The sequence below is a fragment of the Cervus elaphus genome, chromosome 4 (assembly GCF_910594005.1).
Source record: "Cervus elaphus chromosome 4, mCerEla1.1, whole genome shotgun sequence".
NCBI classification, from domain to species: domain Eukaryota; kingdom Metazoa; phylum Chordata; class Mammalia; order Artiodactyla; family Cervidae; genus Cervus; species Cervus elaphus.
In genome coordinates this window covers 58,417,478-58,435,474 of record NC_057818.1, presented here as the reverse complement: position 1 = coordinate 58,435,474, position 17,997 = coordinate 58,417,478, and the positions used below count along the sequence as shown (strand labels likewise).

At 41.1% G+C, this 17,997-nt stretch overlaps 4 protein-coding genes across 4 annotated transcripts in view; 1 reads left to right on the top strand and 3 right to left on the bottom strand.

Annotated features, from left to right (window-relative positions):
• The window catches only part of LOC122692418 (zinc finger protein 501-like), a 147,468-nt gene extending 134,044 nt beyond the window's left edge, over nucleotides 1-13,424 (bottom strand). Inside the window, exons 1-2 of the mRNA XM_043899994.1 lie at nucleotides 12,886-13,424; nucleotides 10,362-10,478 (exon numbers count right to left, since the gene is read on the bottom strand). The gene's annotated coding sequence lies outside the window, so the exon portion shown is untranslated. The remainder of the gene's footprint in view (nucleotides 1-10,361; nucleotides 10,479-12,885) is intronic.
• The window catches only part of LOC122692444 (thymosin beta-4-like), a 567,005-nt gene that overhangs the window by 328,030 nt on the left and 220,978 nt on the right, over nucleotides 1-17,997 (bottom strand). The gene's annotated exons all lie outside the window — the stretch shown is intronic.
• LOC122692415 (zinc finger protein 345-like) overlaps nucleotides 1-17,997 on the top strand; it is a 564,572-nt gene that overhangs the window by 368,890 nt on the left and 177,685 nt on the right. The window lies entirely within an intron of this gene.
• Nucleotides 1-17,997, bottom strand: part of LOC122692448 (zinc finger protein 107-like) — a 65,444-nt gene that overhangs the window by 28,107 nt on the left and 19,340 nt on the right. Inside the window, 2 exon segments of the mRNA XM_043900012.1 lie at nucleotides 2,571-2,663; nucleotides 4,085-4,211. Coding sequence (XP_043755947.1) covers nucleotides 2,571-2,663; nucleotides 4,085-4,211 — 220 coding nt within the window.

The window sequence follows — 17,997 nt, the reverse complement described above, 5'->3', positions numbered from 1 at the left end:
CAGGACAGAGTGAGACCTGTAAGCAGGGTAATGTCCCCTGCCCTGCCCACCCAGCCTGAGAGGGTGTCCTCCGCTGCAGACAAGGGCTGGGTGCTGGAACGTGGGGTTTGGAGAGCAGAACCAGGCAGATGACTGCGGGTGGCCGTGATGAGACATCCTGAGGGGACGGGATGGAGGGAGGAGCTGTGCAAATGGGATGCTTGTGGAGGAAGCGTGAACCACCAGAGAAGCAGAGCGGCGCTGTTGAGTGATGCCCGAAGGGAAGAAGCTCCTTGCAGCCTCTCTGCCCCTGTGCCTGTCCCTGCCTCTCCAGGCACTAGGGATGTCTCCCACCTAGGTGGGTGATCTCATGACCCCCACAGCTGCTTCCTCCTCCCCAGCCTCCTCCCTACCAGGGTAGACTCACGGGCTCCAGGGGCACCTTCAGGGCACACGCCTGTGAGTGGTCCCAATGTACAGGTGGTGCTGAAACCACAGCTGAGCCCCAAGGCCCTGCACTAAGCAAGAAGAGCTGAGATCTCTCCTTGCATCTGTACAAACCACGGTCTTACATCCCATAACTGGCTTGGTAAACTCAGCCCCAACAGAACATCTAGATGGAAATGAGGCTCTGGCAGTCAAGACCAGTCTGGATTTAGCCACTGTAGACTTTGTAGGCATGCACATGAGGCATTTGGGCCAGGTCACAGTCTACATTGCCCCCATAGCACCGCAGCGGGTCGAGCTCCACAATGAATGTACACCTGGGATATGACTACAGTGGATCTCTGCTGGTGACCTGGTGAAAACAACATCTGAGAGACACCAGGGTGAAGTGCCAACATACCCATGGTTCAGGTGAGGCCAAGATCAATGCCAACACAGGGTCACAGGAGAGCTGGCACAGCACATGAAAGATGACACGCAGAGCACTCTCCGAGGAGAACATCCCCAGAGGAGCAACACTCAGTGGCTTCCCTCCCAGTGGGTGTGCTCCAGTCCCACTAGATCAGAAGCACCACAGATCAGAGCAGAGCTCATTTCAGATCTGGACCTCTGCTCCACCAATCAGGAAGCAGAGCCCGCCACAGACAGTGACAGCCACAGAGGAAAGGCGAAGCGGCCCTCAGGATCCGGGCAGGCTCTGGTCACAATAGTAACAATCAACCCCCTCTCAAGGGGATAAGGGCACAAGTCTCTGAACCGCCTCACCCACCAGGGAGCAGACACCAGAGCAAGAGGAACTAGGATCTGCAGCCTGCAGAACAGAGACCACAAACACAGAACATTGGACAAGATGAGATGACAGAGGAGCATGGTGCAGAGGAGAAGTCAAGATAGAAACCTACAGGAACAACAAAGCGAGGAGCAGTTGAGCAGTGTCATGAGTAATGTTTGCTTTAAGTAATTAAATTTACAAACAAAACGTTTTCACAAATGATAATGCCTACTAATTATTGAATCCACTTACCACTCATGTTGATATCTGAGCATGTTCTAATAGAGTCTAAAATAGTAAATGCTACTGACCTAGAACTAATCAGAAATAGATGGCATAAATGATAAAGTTCTGGGATGTTTCATAAGAAACAAGATAGATTTAACAAGGTAAGAGTTCTTAACAAATCAAATGAGAAGTGAGACTTGAAAAATATGGGGAGAACACAGGGAACTCTACTCAATGCTCTGTGGTGAACTAGATGGGAAGGAAATCTAATCAAGAAGGGAAATGTGTATATGCATCACTTATTCTTTCTGTATAGCAAAACTAACATAACATAACATTGTAAAATAGCATTATTGGAACAGAAAAATTTCTTCTTAAATATTTCTCTATATAATTTATAGGCTTGATAGTGAATAACAATCAGAAAAAAGCACTGTGGGAAATGTTTTAAACTCCCATGTCAATAATTTCTTTAAAAACTCTGCGAGTTAAATAAATATATTACAGCATTTTAGCAGTAATGAATTGGGATAAATATACTTAACACCTTTAATGTTAGTTCATATAAAAAAAGAGAAACTTTTAAAATTCAGATTTGCATTTTATGATTTTAGTGAGGTGTCTTATACAGTGAAGCAAGAATTTGAGTATGATATTTCTAAGGTCATAGGTGTAGTTTCCAGTGCACTGGAAATTATATGGTAGAAAACAAAAAACATCTGTCCCCAGTATTCCTACAAGTTTGGCAATTTTTTCACAGCTCCACCCACACACTTCTGATTTGGGACAGAATCTTCACTTTTAAAAGGGCTTAATATAGTTATTCAGAAATATGCAGATTTTCTAAAAACCCCCCAAAATGGACGAGTTATCAGGTCATGCAGGTTGCTCCAGGCCAAGACAATTATTTTGGTTCTAACTGTGAATGTGAAAATTAATCACTGGAGAAAAATACACAAATGATGAAAAGAATCAGGAATGGGTCAGGAGATGACGCTCTATGACGGTGACAGAAATAAACCTAGGCTAATCCAAAATCATCTCCACTGAAGCAGATCTTCTCAAACCACATGGCAAAGTCTGATTTCCTCCCCAATGCTTGGCCCTCTCACCTGACTTATCTGCTTCATCCATAGACACATACCTGGGTGTATGGCTGTCTCCATTCTCCTTACATCCCAGGGATCCTTCATTTCCTCCAGAAACGTGACCAGGTCCGGCTTAGAGACCACAAGACCTGTTCATCAGAAAAAGGAATATGTGTTTTCTGAGATATTCATCAATTTCCAATCCAATATGTATTCAGGTGAGAGAGAAGTCAAGGTAGAAAGTTAAAATAGCATTAAGAAAAAGAATTTCACCAAATAGTTTTTTGGAAGCATCTTTAAAAGACAAATGCATCAAAATCAGATTCTGATATTATGCTCAAGTACTACTAAGGCAAAACCAGGTAGTGGAATTCCAGTTTTAAGAGGAGAGTGGCACTATTTGATACCACAGAACTTACAGAATTACCACGAACCTAGAATGAATGCAGGTCAAGAAGCAACAATTAGAATCGTACATGGAACAGTTGACTGGTTGCAGATTGGGAAAGGAGCACATCAAGGCTGTACATGGCCACCTTGCTTATTTAATTTCTATGCAGAGTACATCATGTGAAATGCTGGGCTGGATGATTCACAACCTGGAATCAAGATTACCAGGAGAGATATCAACAACGTCAGATAGACAGATGATATCACTCTAATGGCAGAACTTGAAGAGGAACTAAAAAGGCTCTTGATGGGGGTGAAAGAGGAGAGTGAAAAAGCTGGCTTAAAACTCCACATTCAGAAAACTAAGATCATGGCATCCAGTCTCATCATGTCATGGCAAATAGACAGGGGAAAAGTGGAAACAGTGACAGATTGAATTTTAGGAGGGGGTGGGGCCTCCAAAATAACTGCAGATGGTGACTGCAGCCATGAAATTAAAAGATGCTTGCCCTTTGGAAGAAAAGCTATGACAAAGACAGCATATTAAAAAGCAGAGACATCACTTTGCCAACAAAGGACCGTAAAGTCAAAGCTGTGGTTTTTTCAATAGTCACGTATGGATGTGATATTTGGAACATAAAGTAGGCTGAGCACCAAAGAATTGATGCCTTTGAACTGTGGTGCTGGAGAAGAGTCTTGAGAGTCCCTTGGTCAGCAAGGAGATCACACCAGTCAATCTTAAAGAAATCAACCCTGAATATTCATTGGAAGGACTGATGCTGAAGCTCCAATACTTTGGCAACCTGACTGTGAGAGCCAATTCATTGGAAAAGACCCTGATGCTGGGAAAGATCGAGGGCAGGGGAAGGGAGTGGCAGAAGATGAGATGGTTGAATAGCATTATAGACTCAGTGGATATGAATGTGAGCAAACTCTGGGAGTTAAAGAAGGCTAGGGAAGCCTGGCTTGCTGCATTCCACGGGATCGCAAAGAGTTGGACATCACTTAGCGACTGAACAACAAGGAGACAGGTTACATCAAGAAAGAAGGTTACTTTCCCCTGGAAAGTAGGGATCTTAACCTCTACTGGACAAAGCACAAAATTACAGGAGACATTCTAGAATGAATGAACCAAAACCCTGAGAATATATAAGGGATTCTGGAAGCAAGTTATCCTCACCCAAGCAGGCCAGATTCCCGTAGTTCTCTAACATCACGTCCCGGTACAATTCCCGCTGACCGGGGTCCAGGCATTCCCACTCCTCTTGAGTGAAATCTATGGTCACATCCTGGAATGTCAGCAGCCCCTGAAATATAAAGGACATGAACCACGTGAACCTGGGAAGACTATCTAATGTGACCCAAGATGAAACCAGCCAGAGAAATGGTTTTGATGTAGGAGAATGTCTGGTGTTACACAAGAATCTAATTTTTATACTGCCGTATTTTCCACTGTATTTCTCACCCCAGGGAAGGGAATGAGATATGATCTACAGACCACTGTAGAAACTATTCTGATGGAAGAGAAATTATAAAACAATCCATCAACACTGACTTATCTATTTCTGAAAGTTGAACTCGTGTGGCACAGGATTAACTGTCTATCAAGGAAAGCATGTTAGTCACTCAGTCATGTCTGATTCTTTCCAACCCCATGGACTGTAGCATGCCAGGCTTCTCTGTCCATGCGATTTTTCAGGCAAGAATACTGCAGTGAGTTGCCATTTCCTTCTCCAGGGGAATCTTCCCCACCAAGGAATCGGACCCGGGTCTCCCACATTGCAGGCAGATTCTTCACCATCTGAGCTACCAGGGAAGCCCCCCATCAAGGAAACAGGAAACATTTTTAAAAAGCATGATGCTCTGATCTAAGAGTTCTGCAGTGGGGCCAATGTGCCGCATTTTTAACAATCTTATTTTAACTGGTAATCTTGAAAATTCTGATACATGAATGACCGTTCTGAATAGCAAAGAGGTAGACCACTAAGGTAAGAATTTACACTTAACTTTGAATTTTAAGTGTTTTACAAAATTGACAGGTCTGATAGAATACTACCGATAGCATCAATAATCCTTTGAACTACTTAATATATACTATATGCCTTTCTAAAAGTTTTTACAGGGTCTTGAATGCATCACATAGATAATATAAAATCAAAAACATTATTGTTCCACCGTTTTGCAAATATTTTGTCAAACATTCATTAAATGACAGATGTTGAATTTGCTTCAGTTTATGTGAACTAAAATTTAACTAGTAAAACACAAATACACAGAGACAACACTAAAGAAAGTGTATAGTTTTTCTAGGGTCTTCCCTGGTAGTCTTAGCTCCCAAGTCAGGGGGCTGGGTTCAGTCCCTTGTTAGAGAACTAGATGCCACACCCACAGCTAAAGTTTGCCTGCTGCAACAAAGTCTCCCACATGGCTCCAAGATTCTGTAGGCTACAGCCAAGACACAACTCAGCCAAACATAAATACGTGTATTTTTTTTAAAAGAACTTTATATAACTGGGAAGAATACCAAAACAAGAAAAAAAAAAATATGTAACATTTTCATGCAAAGAGACATATATTTAATTGACTATATACTTACTAACACTATTAAAGAAAAGCTAACATTCAGAAAACTAAGATGACAGCATCCGGCCCCATCACTTCATGGCAAATAGATGGGGAAAGAGTGGAAACAGTGGCTGACTTTCTTTTTGGGGGCTCCAAAATCCCTGCAGATGGTGACTGCAGCCACGAAATTAAGATGCTTACTCCTTGGAAGGAAAGTTATGACCAACCTAGACAGCACACTAAGAACCAGAAACATTACTCTGTCCACAAAGGTCCATCTAGGCAAGGCTATGGTTTTTCCACTAGTCATGTATGGATGTGAGAGTTAGACTATAAAGAAAGCTAAGCACAGAAGAATTGATGGTTTTGAACTGTAGTGTTGGAGAAGACTCTTGAGAGTCCCTTGGACTGCAAGGAGATGCAATCAGTCCATCCTCAAGGAAATCAGTCTGGATGTTCATTGGAAGGACGGATGTTCAAGCTGAAACTCCAATATTTTGGCCATCTGATGCGAATGACTCATTTGAAAAGACCCTGATGCTGGGAAAGATTGAAGGGAGGAGGAGAAGGGGACGACAGAGGATGAGATGGTTAGATGGCATCACTGACTCAATGGACATGAGTTTGGGTAAACTCCAGGAGTTGGTGATGTACAGGGAGACCTGGAATGCTGCGGTTCATGGGGTCGCAAAGAGTCAGACACGAATGAGCGACGGAACTGAACTGATTCATGTTCAGTTCAGTTCAGCTGAGTTCATTCATATTTATGTCAGTAAAATCAATATTCATGTCAATAAAATCAGTTCATGTTCAGTTCACTTCAGGCTTTCCTATTCATGTCAATGAAATCAAGATTCTTTTTAATGGGTTAAAATATATACATCTACTTGTGGATGATATTCTTTGTATATTTTAAATACACTAGGGTGCAAACATATACAATGGTATAAGATAAATTAGAGCTCTTGGTTATGAAACTTTTATTTCTTGAAAAACTGTATCGTTTTGTTGAGCTGTATCTTAGAAATTCAACACAGGTGAAAACAGATTAGCACCAATAGAATTGTTGCAAATATTTTGATAAAGAAGTGCAAAAATGTATCTATGGTGAAACAGATGACCAGCCCAGGTGGGATGCATGAGACAAGTGCTCGGGCCTGGTGCACTGGGAAGACCCAGAGGAATCGGGTGGAGAGGGAGGTGGGAGGGGGGATCGGGATGGGGAATACGTGTAAATCTATGGCTGATTCATATCAATGTATGACAAAACCCACTGAAATGTTGTGAAGTAATTAGCCTCCAACTAATAATAAAATAAATAAATAAATAGATGGCAAAAAACAAAAAAAGTGCAAAAATGTGAATAGGAAGACTATGTCTATGATATGAGCGAGGAGTGTACTGGAAACATCACACTTGGGCTTGAGTGATGAAAACTCCCACTCCCAAAACCCAGTTTCTATCATCAACACAGTGAGTGTTCATTTTCCAAAGCAAAGAGAAACCAAGATGTGGAGTTTCTCCATTAACTGTGAGGGTTTTCACATGTTCCTCATTCCATTTTTCCACAGCCTTGTCTAAAGACAGAGGGGAAAAAAATGAACTCTATAGCCTGATAATCTCAGAGAAATCACCAGAGCCAGTGGAGATCATATGTCATGGTGTAAATGGATCACACGGAAGATGCACTATCAGAACCTGGGCATGTCAGAAAAAACAAGGAAATTCTAACTTGAACCTAACATAAAAAATATCAGTTTTATGCAAAATTCATTTCATATATACTTACTCTGTTTTGTATCCTAACAATGTTGTCACGCGACTGTCGGTTCTTCGGTTCTTTGTCTCGTCACAACAAAAATTTGGAGTGACGGACATTAAAGCCCCTTGGCGGGCCACGGCTCTCGGAGGACAGACCGTGTTATAGCTCTTAAATAAATCAGTGTTACAGCTCTATTTATTTAGATAATAGCCGGAAAATCCATCTTCGAGTTGTGAGGACATGTCGATTCCCAAGACACAAAGAGAAGATCGCCCCATCATGCGGGGGGGAGAGAGAGAGAAGAAGGAAGAGGGCTTTGACTCCTCTTTTTATATGTTTCTCTGCCCCTGGGCCTCTGTTATGTAAATCGGGCCTAGGCAGGAGCGTTGTTTGTTTTACATGAGGTTCTCACTCTGGTCGTTGGACCTTCCTTTGTTCTATTTTCACGGACTTTCCCTTCCAGGTGGACGGTGGACGGACAGGCAGTGTGTTTTTCTTATTAACTCTCTCTTGAGAGACTTCATACTCAAGATGCTTTTTGGGAATTGGGGCGGAGGTCTCTTTCTTCTGTAATTTATTCCTGCTGTGCCTGGGCGTAGGCCTGCCTAGCAGAGCAGAAGTCTCTCTCTACCTGATCTAAGTTGGGGTGTTTTATATCTGAAACCAGCTTGTAGTCTTATAATAACAGGAACTTAGTTTGAAACTGTTGGCGCCTCTCAGAGATAAAATAGACAGGGGCCAAACAGGAGACCTAACAGGATGGTCATCACTGGTCCCCAGAAACAGGGGGCACCGCTGGGATGATTGGCTGGTGGTCAAGCAACAGAGCTGTGTTCTAGGAATCTTGTGTTTAGTCTGAAGTTACCATCTTTCACCTGGATGGGCTCCAGTTCTGTAGAAGAACTCAAAGACATTGTTATACATATTTCTTTGAGTAGGAACCAGGACCCGTCTCAAGGCTGTACCACCATTTGATTGTTTCCCCTCTGTTTTTGTATTTTTTTCCTTTCTTGATTAGCAATTGTTTGAATCTACCCTTTGGAACTCAGGGAAGGTGAAGGAGGCTGAATAAAGCCTATATTTTACAGTACAGCAGATCTGTACTCCAGAGTTGCCACCCCACAGAGTCCTGCTCAGTTTTAATTTAGGGAACAGGGCAACTATGACTGTGATATTTGTCAAAACGGGGCTCAAGTCTTAGACCTGAGCCTTGTATGATTAAAATCTCAATCCCTTGGTCTGCCATTTTGTTGTAACATACCCAGTTAGTAGTAGCTGGAGAAGGGATAACTGGAGTTTTAATAGACAAAATATTTTTTTTTTTTTTTTTTTTAGAAGAATAGGCCTGAAACCCAGTCTGGACCTGGCACTTTGGGGAGACTTTTAGCCAGGTGGCCAGTTGCTTAGTTTTATAAAAAGTAAGGTAGAAGTTACTAGCTTCTAGCAGACATTGTTTTGAGAATGGTGGCATTAAAGCCTGACACGACTCAGAAAACTCAAGTGTTTAGCAATACAATGTCTAATCTGAAATTGCACTCATAGTAACACCTGGTTATTTCCCAGGATGTCTGAACCATCGCTGAGTACTCTATTTTGACTTTTAATTGTAAAATTTTTTAATAGCCAAAGCAGATGGCACCATTAATGATGTCAGTGTTTCTCTAGGTATGAGAAGATGCAAGAATTGGGACTCATAAATTCTCTTGAAAAGATCTAACTATCTGAAGGCCTGTTCTGACAGTTTTTTCCAGAGCATCGAGTGTCTCATTCTTGATCTTCACCCTGAACTCCTTTCAGGGCCGTTGAAAGTCAGCAGTTGCAGTGGCCATGATATAATCGCTGTAGCTGTAGATGGCAAGTGTCAATCTTCAGTTGGCAGAGCCCCTTTTTGTTCATAAACTTGACCACGACTTTGAGGGGGGCATTTCATGACCATTTTATCCCATGGTGCTGAGAATGTCTATTCTCAGGTTTGGCAAAGATTTTGTTGACTGGCCACTCAATGTGCTGTTACTGGACTAGGCCATAAAACAGTATCTAAAATTCTCTGGACCACCTGTCTTACTAGCCTCTTGGTCCAGGAAAACATTCCCTCTTGTTGTTTTTTTCTCATATCTAGAGTTACACTGCCATCATTATTGATCTCATAGGGAACTATATATTATGTTATCAGAGGCCTCAGTCACACATTTGGCACTGTAAGAAATGGCAATTTTGTAAAACAGGTGAAATACAGAGAACATCGCCAGCAGTACTAGCAAAGTCACGAGTAAGATGTACGAGCTTCTATTAGATGTAGCCCAGTATATCTCAGGTCATCTGACTTAGTCTACTCTGCACGAACATTTATCTTTCAGAGAAATTATACATTAGCACCACCATCTATAAGGCACACAGCCCAGTTTTCTAGTGTTACTAGACTGATTATTTTTAGTATGATTTAATTGTTTTTAACACAGAGGAGACTTTAAACCTAAATTACCATAGCCTGGTGTTATCTATATAAATTTATCTTATAATTGTGGGAGATTTTTTTCTTTTGCTAAAAACCTTTTTTTTTTTTTTTTTTGCTCTGATTGAGCTTCAGGAATAGAAAAAGGCTCAAATTTATGGCCAGAGTCAGAGTAGGCATTATTAATTGGCCTGGTGAGGGGATCTCATCTAGTAATATCACAGTGACCTGAATATGACTATAATTTTTTCAAGTTAATTTTTTCAGGGTCAACCAGTTAGAGTCTTGTAGTAGAGAAATTTACCAAAGTAACCCAGAACTAGATACAGGTGATTGGCCACAAACCCAACAATTGGATTGATTTTTAAAACTGGCATAGAATCAGGCCTATGATAGAAAAGCATTTGATTTATACACAAAGGTCTAAGAAGTCAAGAGAACACTATAAACGATCATATGAATCAGGTCCAGCATCTTGGACAAACTGTCTACCTCTGATGTCGTTGTCTTTTCATTCTGGTGTACTGTAGTATTTCCTGTTTGAGCATCATTTTAAGGTGAGATCAGGTCAGCTGTCTTTTCTATAGACCAGTCCAGTGTAGGGGCCTCTGGAAATGGGAATTAATCTAAGAGTTAATTTCTCTTTAGTTTTATTGTGCATGAGCTAATTAAGAGTACCTGATAAAAAGTCCTCTTATCCAGGTTGGAGACAGTCTCTTAAATTGTCTTTTTTCAGTCCTGCTTGCAGGTCATCAGGCATCTGATCGTCATCCAAAGATAGATTACTGAGATAAGCTTCAGAAACAAACTTTTACATTAATATCACATAACAGAATTGATCATAGACTTTTTATTTTGCTGAAACACTTGTAGGATCTCAGACTGAACTTTTAATATAAAACAGGGCTGGGAAACTCACACCAAAGGCTTATCACAGATTTTGCCTAACAAATCTAGGTGAACTCTTTTTTTTTTTTTTTTAATTTAACCAACCAAATAAACAGTTTAATATCTCTCTTTGGGATGTTTCAGGGGCCCTCTGAAACACCCCAAAGCTAGCTAGATGTCAAGGGAAATTTAAAAGAATTCGATTCAGGAAGTTTTATCGAAAAGATTAATTAAAAGCTTTACCTAATTGGCTCTAACCAGTTTTTTATGACTGTGTCATTTATAACAAAATCTATTTATTTAACTAATTGTAATCTAATTTTAGAAAATCTTGATCATGCATAACTCTTTTTAGTATTTTTTAACACTTTTTTTTTTTACTGAAAGCATACTTCTTGCTTTCTTTTAGCAACCAAGAGCTAACTTTTATATTAGCATTTTATAGATTGGTGAGCATAAATGCCAGTGATAATTTTTAAAACCCTTGTTTTCTTAAAACATTTTAGGATGGCATCAAACATTATTCATTTATAGTCCCAAATCTCTTTAGTTTTTCTGTAAAAGGAAATCAGTGTTTAGTAGTAAATGTTTCAAAATCTTATTTCATTTGGCAATGACCTAATTATTTAATAGACTTTCAATACTTAGTTTAGCACAACCCTTAGAAATTCAAGTTACCCTAATCTGGAGAGACTATTTTAAATAGATATTCTTAAGGAATAATTATTTTTAATAGAGTTTATATACAAACTCATACCTCATTTACATTTTTTACAAGTTTTTTTTTTTTTACTCAAGGTAATTTCTTTGTCGACAAACTTGTAACAGGTATAATATTTAACTTATATTAAACCTAGGTACAATGAAAATATTTCACTTAATGTTAATTACTCTAAGACATGTCTGTATTAGATAGGGCAACAAACAAACAAACATTAATATCAGGTATTTAATACTGAATATCTCTCAGTTCACCTGAACCTGGAATTTATTGTTTAATTTAGAATTATTAGATTTGTAAGCGCTTACCCCCCCCTTTTTTAAGCCAATTAAATTGGCTTAAAATTTAAGCCATTTACAAATTAACCTAAAAATATTTTTCAGAGACAAAGACATACCAAAACATATTTAGACAGACACAGGGCAAGATCTATCTTCATTTTCTAAGTTTGGTCATAAATTAGATATTACAATATAAAATTTAAACAAATAACATTTTAAAAGGCTTTTTTTTCTTTTTTTTTTTTTTTCTCTCAGTCTCAGATGGTCTAAATAAGTGTTCTTGAGAGCCCTGGTCTCAAGGCACAGGGAAAGAAAATCAAGTTTTAACAAAATGGCGGCAGGTCTAAATGTTGGTCAGACAAAGCAAAATAGCTGTCACAAATCACAACACAGAACAGAGTTAAAACACACATATAAACCTGGAAGTCTTCATCAGACACTCCCTTAAATACAAGAATACAGTCTCTCAGAAAACCTTCTACAGAGACACAAAACTTCAGATGTCTTCAAAGATTTTAAAAGGAGGAAAAAAAGCCAGGTTGAAAGAAGAAGGAGGAGGAGGCGGGAAAGAGGGGCAAAAGGGGTGGACTTAAGACGTCTCCTGCCACCTCCAGACACCCAGGCATTACGGGACTTTTCCCTGGGCTTCCAGAAAAGGGAGGACTGGAACTCGGCCCTGCCAGAAACCAGATCAGAAAATTCGAGTTCTCTGCCCAGAGGAGGTGATCAGTCTCCAACCCTCAACTCAAGCTGAGGCCCTTCGACCAGATTCCTGCATCCAGGACCGGGGGACTAGAAAAACGGGAAGGATAGGAATGGCTAAGGAGAGGAAAGAGAGAGGGAAGGGGAGAGAGGTCAATAAAGTCTCATGTTCCTTACCGGTCGGGGCACTCTGGCCAGTTGTCTGCGTCAGGAGGAGACCAGGGACAAAAGGGTCCCATTTGCGGCCGCTGGGTCTGGTCCATTGGCAGACAAGCTGGCCCCTGAGTACTCTGGACCCTGAATCCGGTTATTAAGGTAAGCGGAGAGCATCTAGATTGGGCCTGTCCCCTCGTCAGTCAGTCACACAATGAACAAACAAGACAACACACCAGACAAATAACAGAGCGCGCAATCCCGAGAAAGAAAGTACAGAGTAGTCCCCGCACAGGTATATATATATACGGGACTACAGAGTGGGAGCTGGAAGACGTCTCCTCCGGCCCACTGCTGGAGACCACTATCGGCGCGTCCGCCTAGGTTTAATTTCCAGCTATAGACAGATACAGATTGGGCCCCCTTTGATACAGATGCACCTGCTGTTATTGCTTACCGGCCGTTCGTCCTCCGAAGCGCGGGTCCTGAAGGGCTCGGGGGATCCCGGACGAGACCCCATATATTGTACCCGGATTGCGGAATTCCTCCAAACACGACAGGAGCCGCGCATGGATGCAAAAGCAGTGAGGAACTGTATTACAAGCTGGAGCAGGGACCCTCTTCACACAATGGTGAAGGAGCCCCGAGAGAAAGTGGCGAGTCTCTTTTATCCTGTCTAGCAGGGACGGCGGGAAGGGAAGCTTAAGGGGATTGGCTAATTCCTACGGTGCGCGGGAAGGAAAACTTAGGGGGATCGGCTAGTGTATACTGTGCAGCCGGGGAAGCAGGAAGTCTTGGTGGGATGGGGGTGGGGTGAGGGACTTCTCCCGCCCTTCTCGATTGCCTAGGGGTGGAGGGTAACTCGTCTCCTTCAGATTGGTTGGTTTGACGAAGTTTTTTTCTCTTCTTCTCGGGAGGGGTTCTCGCTCAGAATTGTAATGGTATCTAAAATGGAGTTGTTTTAAATTTTTCTTTCACTTGTCTGCTCCATTTAGAGAGCTCTATTTTCCCACATCTTTAAAGTATAATGACCAAGGAAAAATTAAAGATAGAAACATATTGATCTTTCTCATATTATGTATTCTAAAAAATATTCAGTCTGCATTCACCAGTACAAACTTTGTACAAGATTTAGTTTCAGAGCAGAAATGAGAATAAAGTATGACATTTCCCATATACCTCTTGTTCCCACATGTGGACAATCTCCCTACTTAGCCTTCCCCACCAGAGTGAGCATTTGTTACCACTGATGAATCTACATGGGCAGTAAAGAGATCAACTCTCTAGTTTACCCCTTTGTTCCTCTTGTAGGAATGTGCACTCCATACCTCTAGATAAATGTTTAATAACATGTGTCCATCATGACAGTTTAACACAAATTATTTCATGGTCCTAAAATTCTCTAGACTTAGGATATTCATAGTCCCTCTTTTGAAACCCACAGGAATCATGGACCTTTTAAATCTCTTCTATATTTCTTACTAGATTCCCAGGTGACTGAGTGATGAGGAATCTGCCTGCAGATGCAGGACATCCATGTGATGCGGGTTCAACCCCTGGGTCAGGAAGATCCCCTGGAAGAAGAGATGGCAACCCACTCCAGTATCCTTTCCTGGGAAATCTATGGACAGAGGTGAGCCTGGCAGGCTACAGCCCCTGGAATCACAGATACTCAGACACAACTGAGCACACATAAGAACATTTACCTACACCAAAAGTCATATTGTAGAAATCCTACTTTTTGTAGCATTTTCAAATGGGCTTCTTTCACTTAGTAATGAAGGAGGAAACAGACAGAGCTGGACTCCGTCTTAGGCCAGGCTGTGAGCATTAGGCTACACGCAGGGTCACCCTCCCACTTGATTCTGAACTTTGCGCCCCGGTGTCTGTAGAAATGGCATACCAATGGAAAATCAGATCCCACCCCGCCCACTCATAAAAGAGCCTCAGGACTTGTACTTGGACTCTGTTGCCTAAAAGAATATGTTAATTATCTCTGTAACAGAACAAAGTAGTGAATTCCATTCTGTTTATCGGGCTATGACCACAGGCCTGTTGATAAATATCCACTGTTCATTTAGTCTTGTGACACATGAATCATGGGTTAACTTTGATCGTATCTCTCTTTTACCTTGTCCAGACTAGTTTCAAGGAATTTGGGGAGGTGGGTTTGAGCAAGTTCACGAGGGTATATACAGTTTTCACAAAAACTGTTCAGGGTCCTTGGCTAAGAGGAGACTGTGCCTTGGCCCCGCCGGTGTAATAAACTGCACTCCACTATCTGCATTGTCCTTCTGAGTCAGTTTGTTTCCCAGAACACATGGCTACAACCATCAAATGCATGGAATGATTGTCAATGTATTTTATGCCTTGAAAGCTTAACATGCAAAAGCTTAAGAACTACCTCTGCGCCTATATTCCTGCTCAGTAAATAAGCTCATCAATACCATATTTTAAATTCCATACATATCTGTTAAGACAATATTTGCACAAATATAGAGATCAGACATGGACACAGCAGGAGAAGAGGGGGACCAATTGAAAGGACCATTGACATATATACACCACCGTGGATAAAACTTTGGAGAAGACTCTTGGGAGTCCCATGGACTAAAAGGAGATCCAACCAGTGCATCCTAAAGAAATCAGTCCTGATATTCATTGGAAGGAGTGATGTTGAAGCTGAAAGTTCGATACTTTGGCCATCTGATGTGAAGAACTGACTCATTTGAAGAGACCCTGATGCTGGGAAAGATTGAAAGGGGGAGGAAAAGGGGACGACAGAGGATGAGGTGGTTGGATGGCATCACTGACTCAATGGACATGAGTTTGAGCAAGCTCCAGGAGTTGGTGATGGGCAGGGAGACCTGGCGTGCAGCACTCCATGGGGTCTCAAAGAGTCAGACACGACTGAGCAAGTGAACTGAACTGGTGGTTAAAATAGGTAGCTGGTGGGAAGCTGCTGTTTACCATAGCGAGTTTAGCTTGATGCTCTGTGCTGAGGAGAGGGGTGAAACGGAGACCACGGGAGGGAGGGCCAAGAGGGAGAACACTTATGTATACTTACAGCTGACTGATGACTTCATACAGCAAAAATAGCACAATATTGTAAAGCAATTATATTCCAATAAATAAATAAATTATATATATATATATATTTGTCCCAAAGGGGAAAAAGCTAAACAGACTGGTCACCCAGGGGTGGAGAATCCATCTGACACTGCAGGGGACAAGGGCCTCATCCCTGGGCCAGGAATACTCCACATGCTGTGGGGAGACTAAGCCTGTGCCCCACAGCTGCTGAGGCTGGGCGGGGCAGCTTATTCTTTTCGATGGGCAGGAGGCAAAAGAAAGATGCTCACCACCGCTAAACAATAAGAAATGCAGAACAAAGGTACAGGGATGTATCACCACATGCCAGTCAGAATAACAATGAGCAAAAAGCCCACTAATAATATCACAAACGCTGAAGGGGCTTGGAGATCAGGGAACCTCCTACATGGCTGGAGGGAATGTAAACTGGTGCAGTCATGAGGGAGGATGGTGTTGAAGTTCCTTAAAAAACATAACCTCCTGGCATTTAAGGAAATGAATTCCATGAAAAGTAGACAAAACAGATTAATCGACAAATTGACAAGTTTTATAGTTTTTAGTAAATCATCTGCAATTCTGAAATGACCAGTTTTGATCTGGCATTTCTAAATTCTCTAAGTTAAATGTGTAAGAATACACATACACTCACATATTCCTTCTTGGTTTTCTCACTGCTAACATGTATACCTTCAGATATTTATATCCTGTAATCAATGTGTGTTATATAAATCATATTATGTATATATCTTCAGATATTTATATATTGCATTCAAAGTATGAGAAAGCCATGAGAAAACAGTTCCTTTAAGCCTTACAAGACACATGTGCTAAGAATGATACAGGGTAAGATTTTATAAATCTTGGTTCAGAATTTTCCCATCATGGCTGTTGATTATTCTTTTTGTGACTTTGTTAAACTTACATTTGCTTAAATGAGCCCCTGAAAAGTTTTAGCTAAAAGAAGAACAAAGGACAATTGCAGCAGGTGAGTTTATGACTCTAGGTCCTCAGAGAACTCACAGCAAGCCTTGAGGTCCCCTGAGGAAGGTCAAGGCTAGAACCAGGCAGAGAAAATTCCAGTACTTGGGGTTCAGACCTGACCCTGGGTGAACTGCTCTGGACCCCACACGCTGAGTGTGGATGGGTCCATTCAAACAAAGACGAGCATGATTTTGCGGAGCTCTGAGGGTGTCACTGAAGGGGGGGCCTGTGCAGTAGACCCTGGGGTTCAGCAAGACTGCTGGTCCCAAGGAAGGGGTCATCTAGTGCAGGTGCTCACAGGACTGGCTGGTGTGAGTTCAAGGACCTGCAGGCTGCCTGCTCCCCAGACAGATGCTGAGGCAGCAACAGCATGGAGCAGTTCAGGGGAGCTCTCAACAGTACTCTGTATGATCCTTCTTATTAGAACCACCACGATGTCCATGTAGATAAAAATTGGAGAGGAGATACAATGTAGAAATGGTGGGAAATATATGAAGTTATGAGAGGTTTAATGGCAGTAAGGAACTAATTTCTACAGATGCCATCCCCCTGTGCTTCAAATAGTTTATCACTAAGTTACCTTTCCTGCAACCTTAAATAGGTGGGAGAGGTTAATGCTGGTGGTGCGTTAACCTTTCATTCATTCCACATCAATTGTAACACTGAAAAACCATTCACTTTTATTAATTAAGGTACATTAATTTTACAGATAGAATAAAACCTTTTACAATTGTTGTTTGATCCTTGATTAAAATACACATTACAAGCTTCTAAAAACTGTCCTGTTTCTCTGATGAAATGATCTGAGAATGTGATTTATATGGTTTATAAAATGGAGGCTAATTTACCAAACATGGATGGATATTAATTATATTAATATGACTTTTCCAGAAAGAGTTTTCTATACTTACATCAGATAGAAGAGAAGGTGTCCTTCCTTCAAGCCTGCCAGATAATATGCATGATTTCTCTATGTTGATGTTATAAAAATACCTTCAATTTTCATGAACTATCCTTTTATGCTTAGAGAGCAAGTGACATAATTATTGAAAACTTAGAGCAAACTTCTGTCTTACTTTGAATTATTCCCTGAACACTTACATCATGGTGACCACAGAGGTGTTTGACATCAGTGACAAATACCTCCATTCAGAGCTTCAGTGTGTATATAACACGACTCTGTTCTAAATCTTATAAATTGGAGAATAAATGTAAATGATTCCCACTTAATACAGAAGGGCTTCTCTTACCATTGGGCAACAACCATAAAAAACATAAGTTTATATATAAAGTAGAAACAAATCACAGCATGTAGTAATTTGAGAGTTGAATTACATTCGTTTTGGTTCCTTAATAATCTCAAATAACGTCAACATAAGCAAGGATACATTAATAATAATTATACCTCTGCAAATATCCACCCCTTCATCTTGCGATCCATACTAACATATCAATTTTGTATGTGTTTTACTTATGGAATACTTGCTACAGTGTT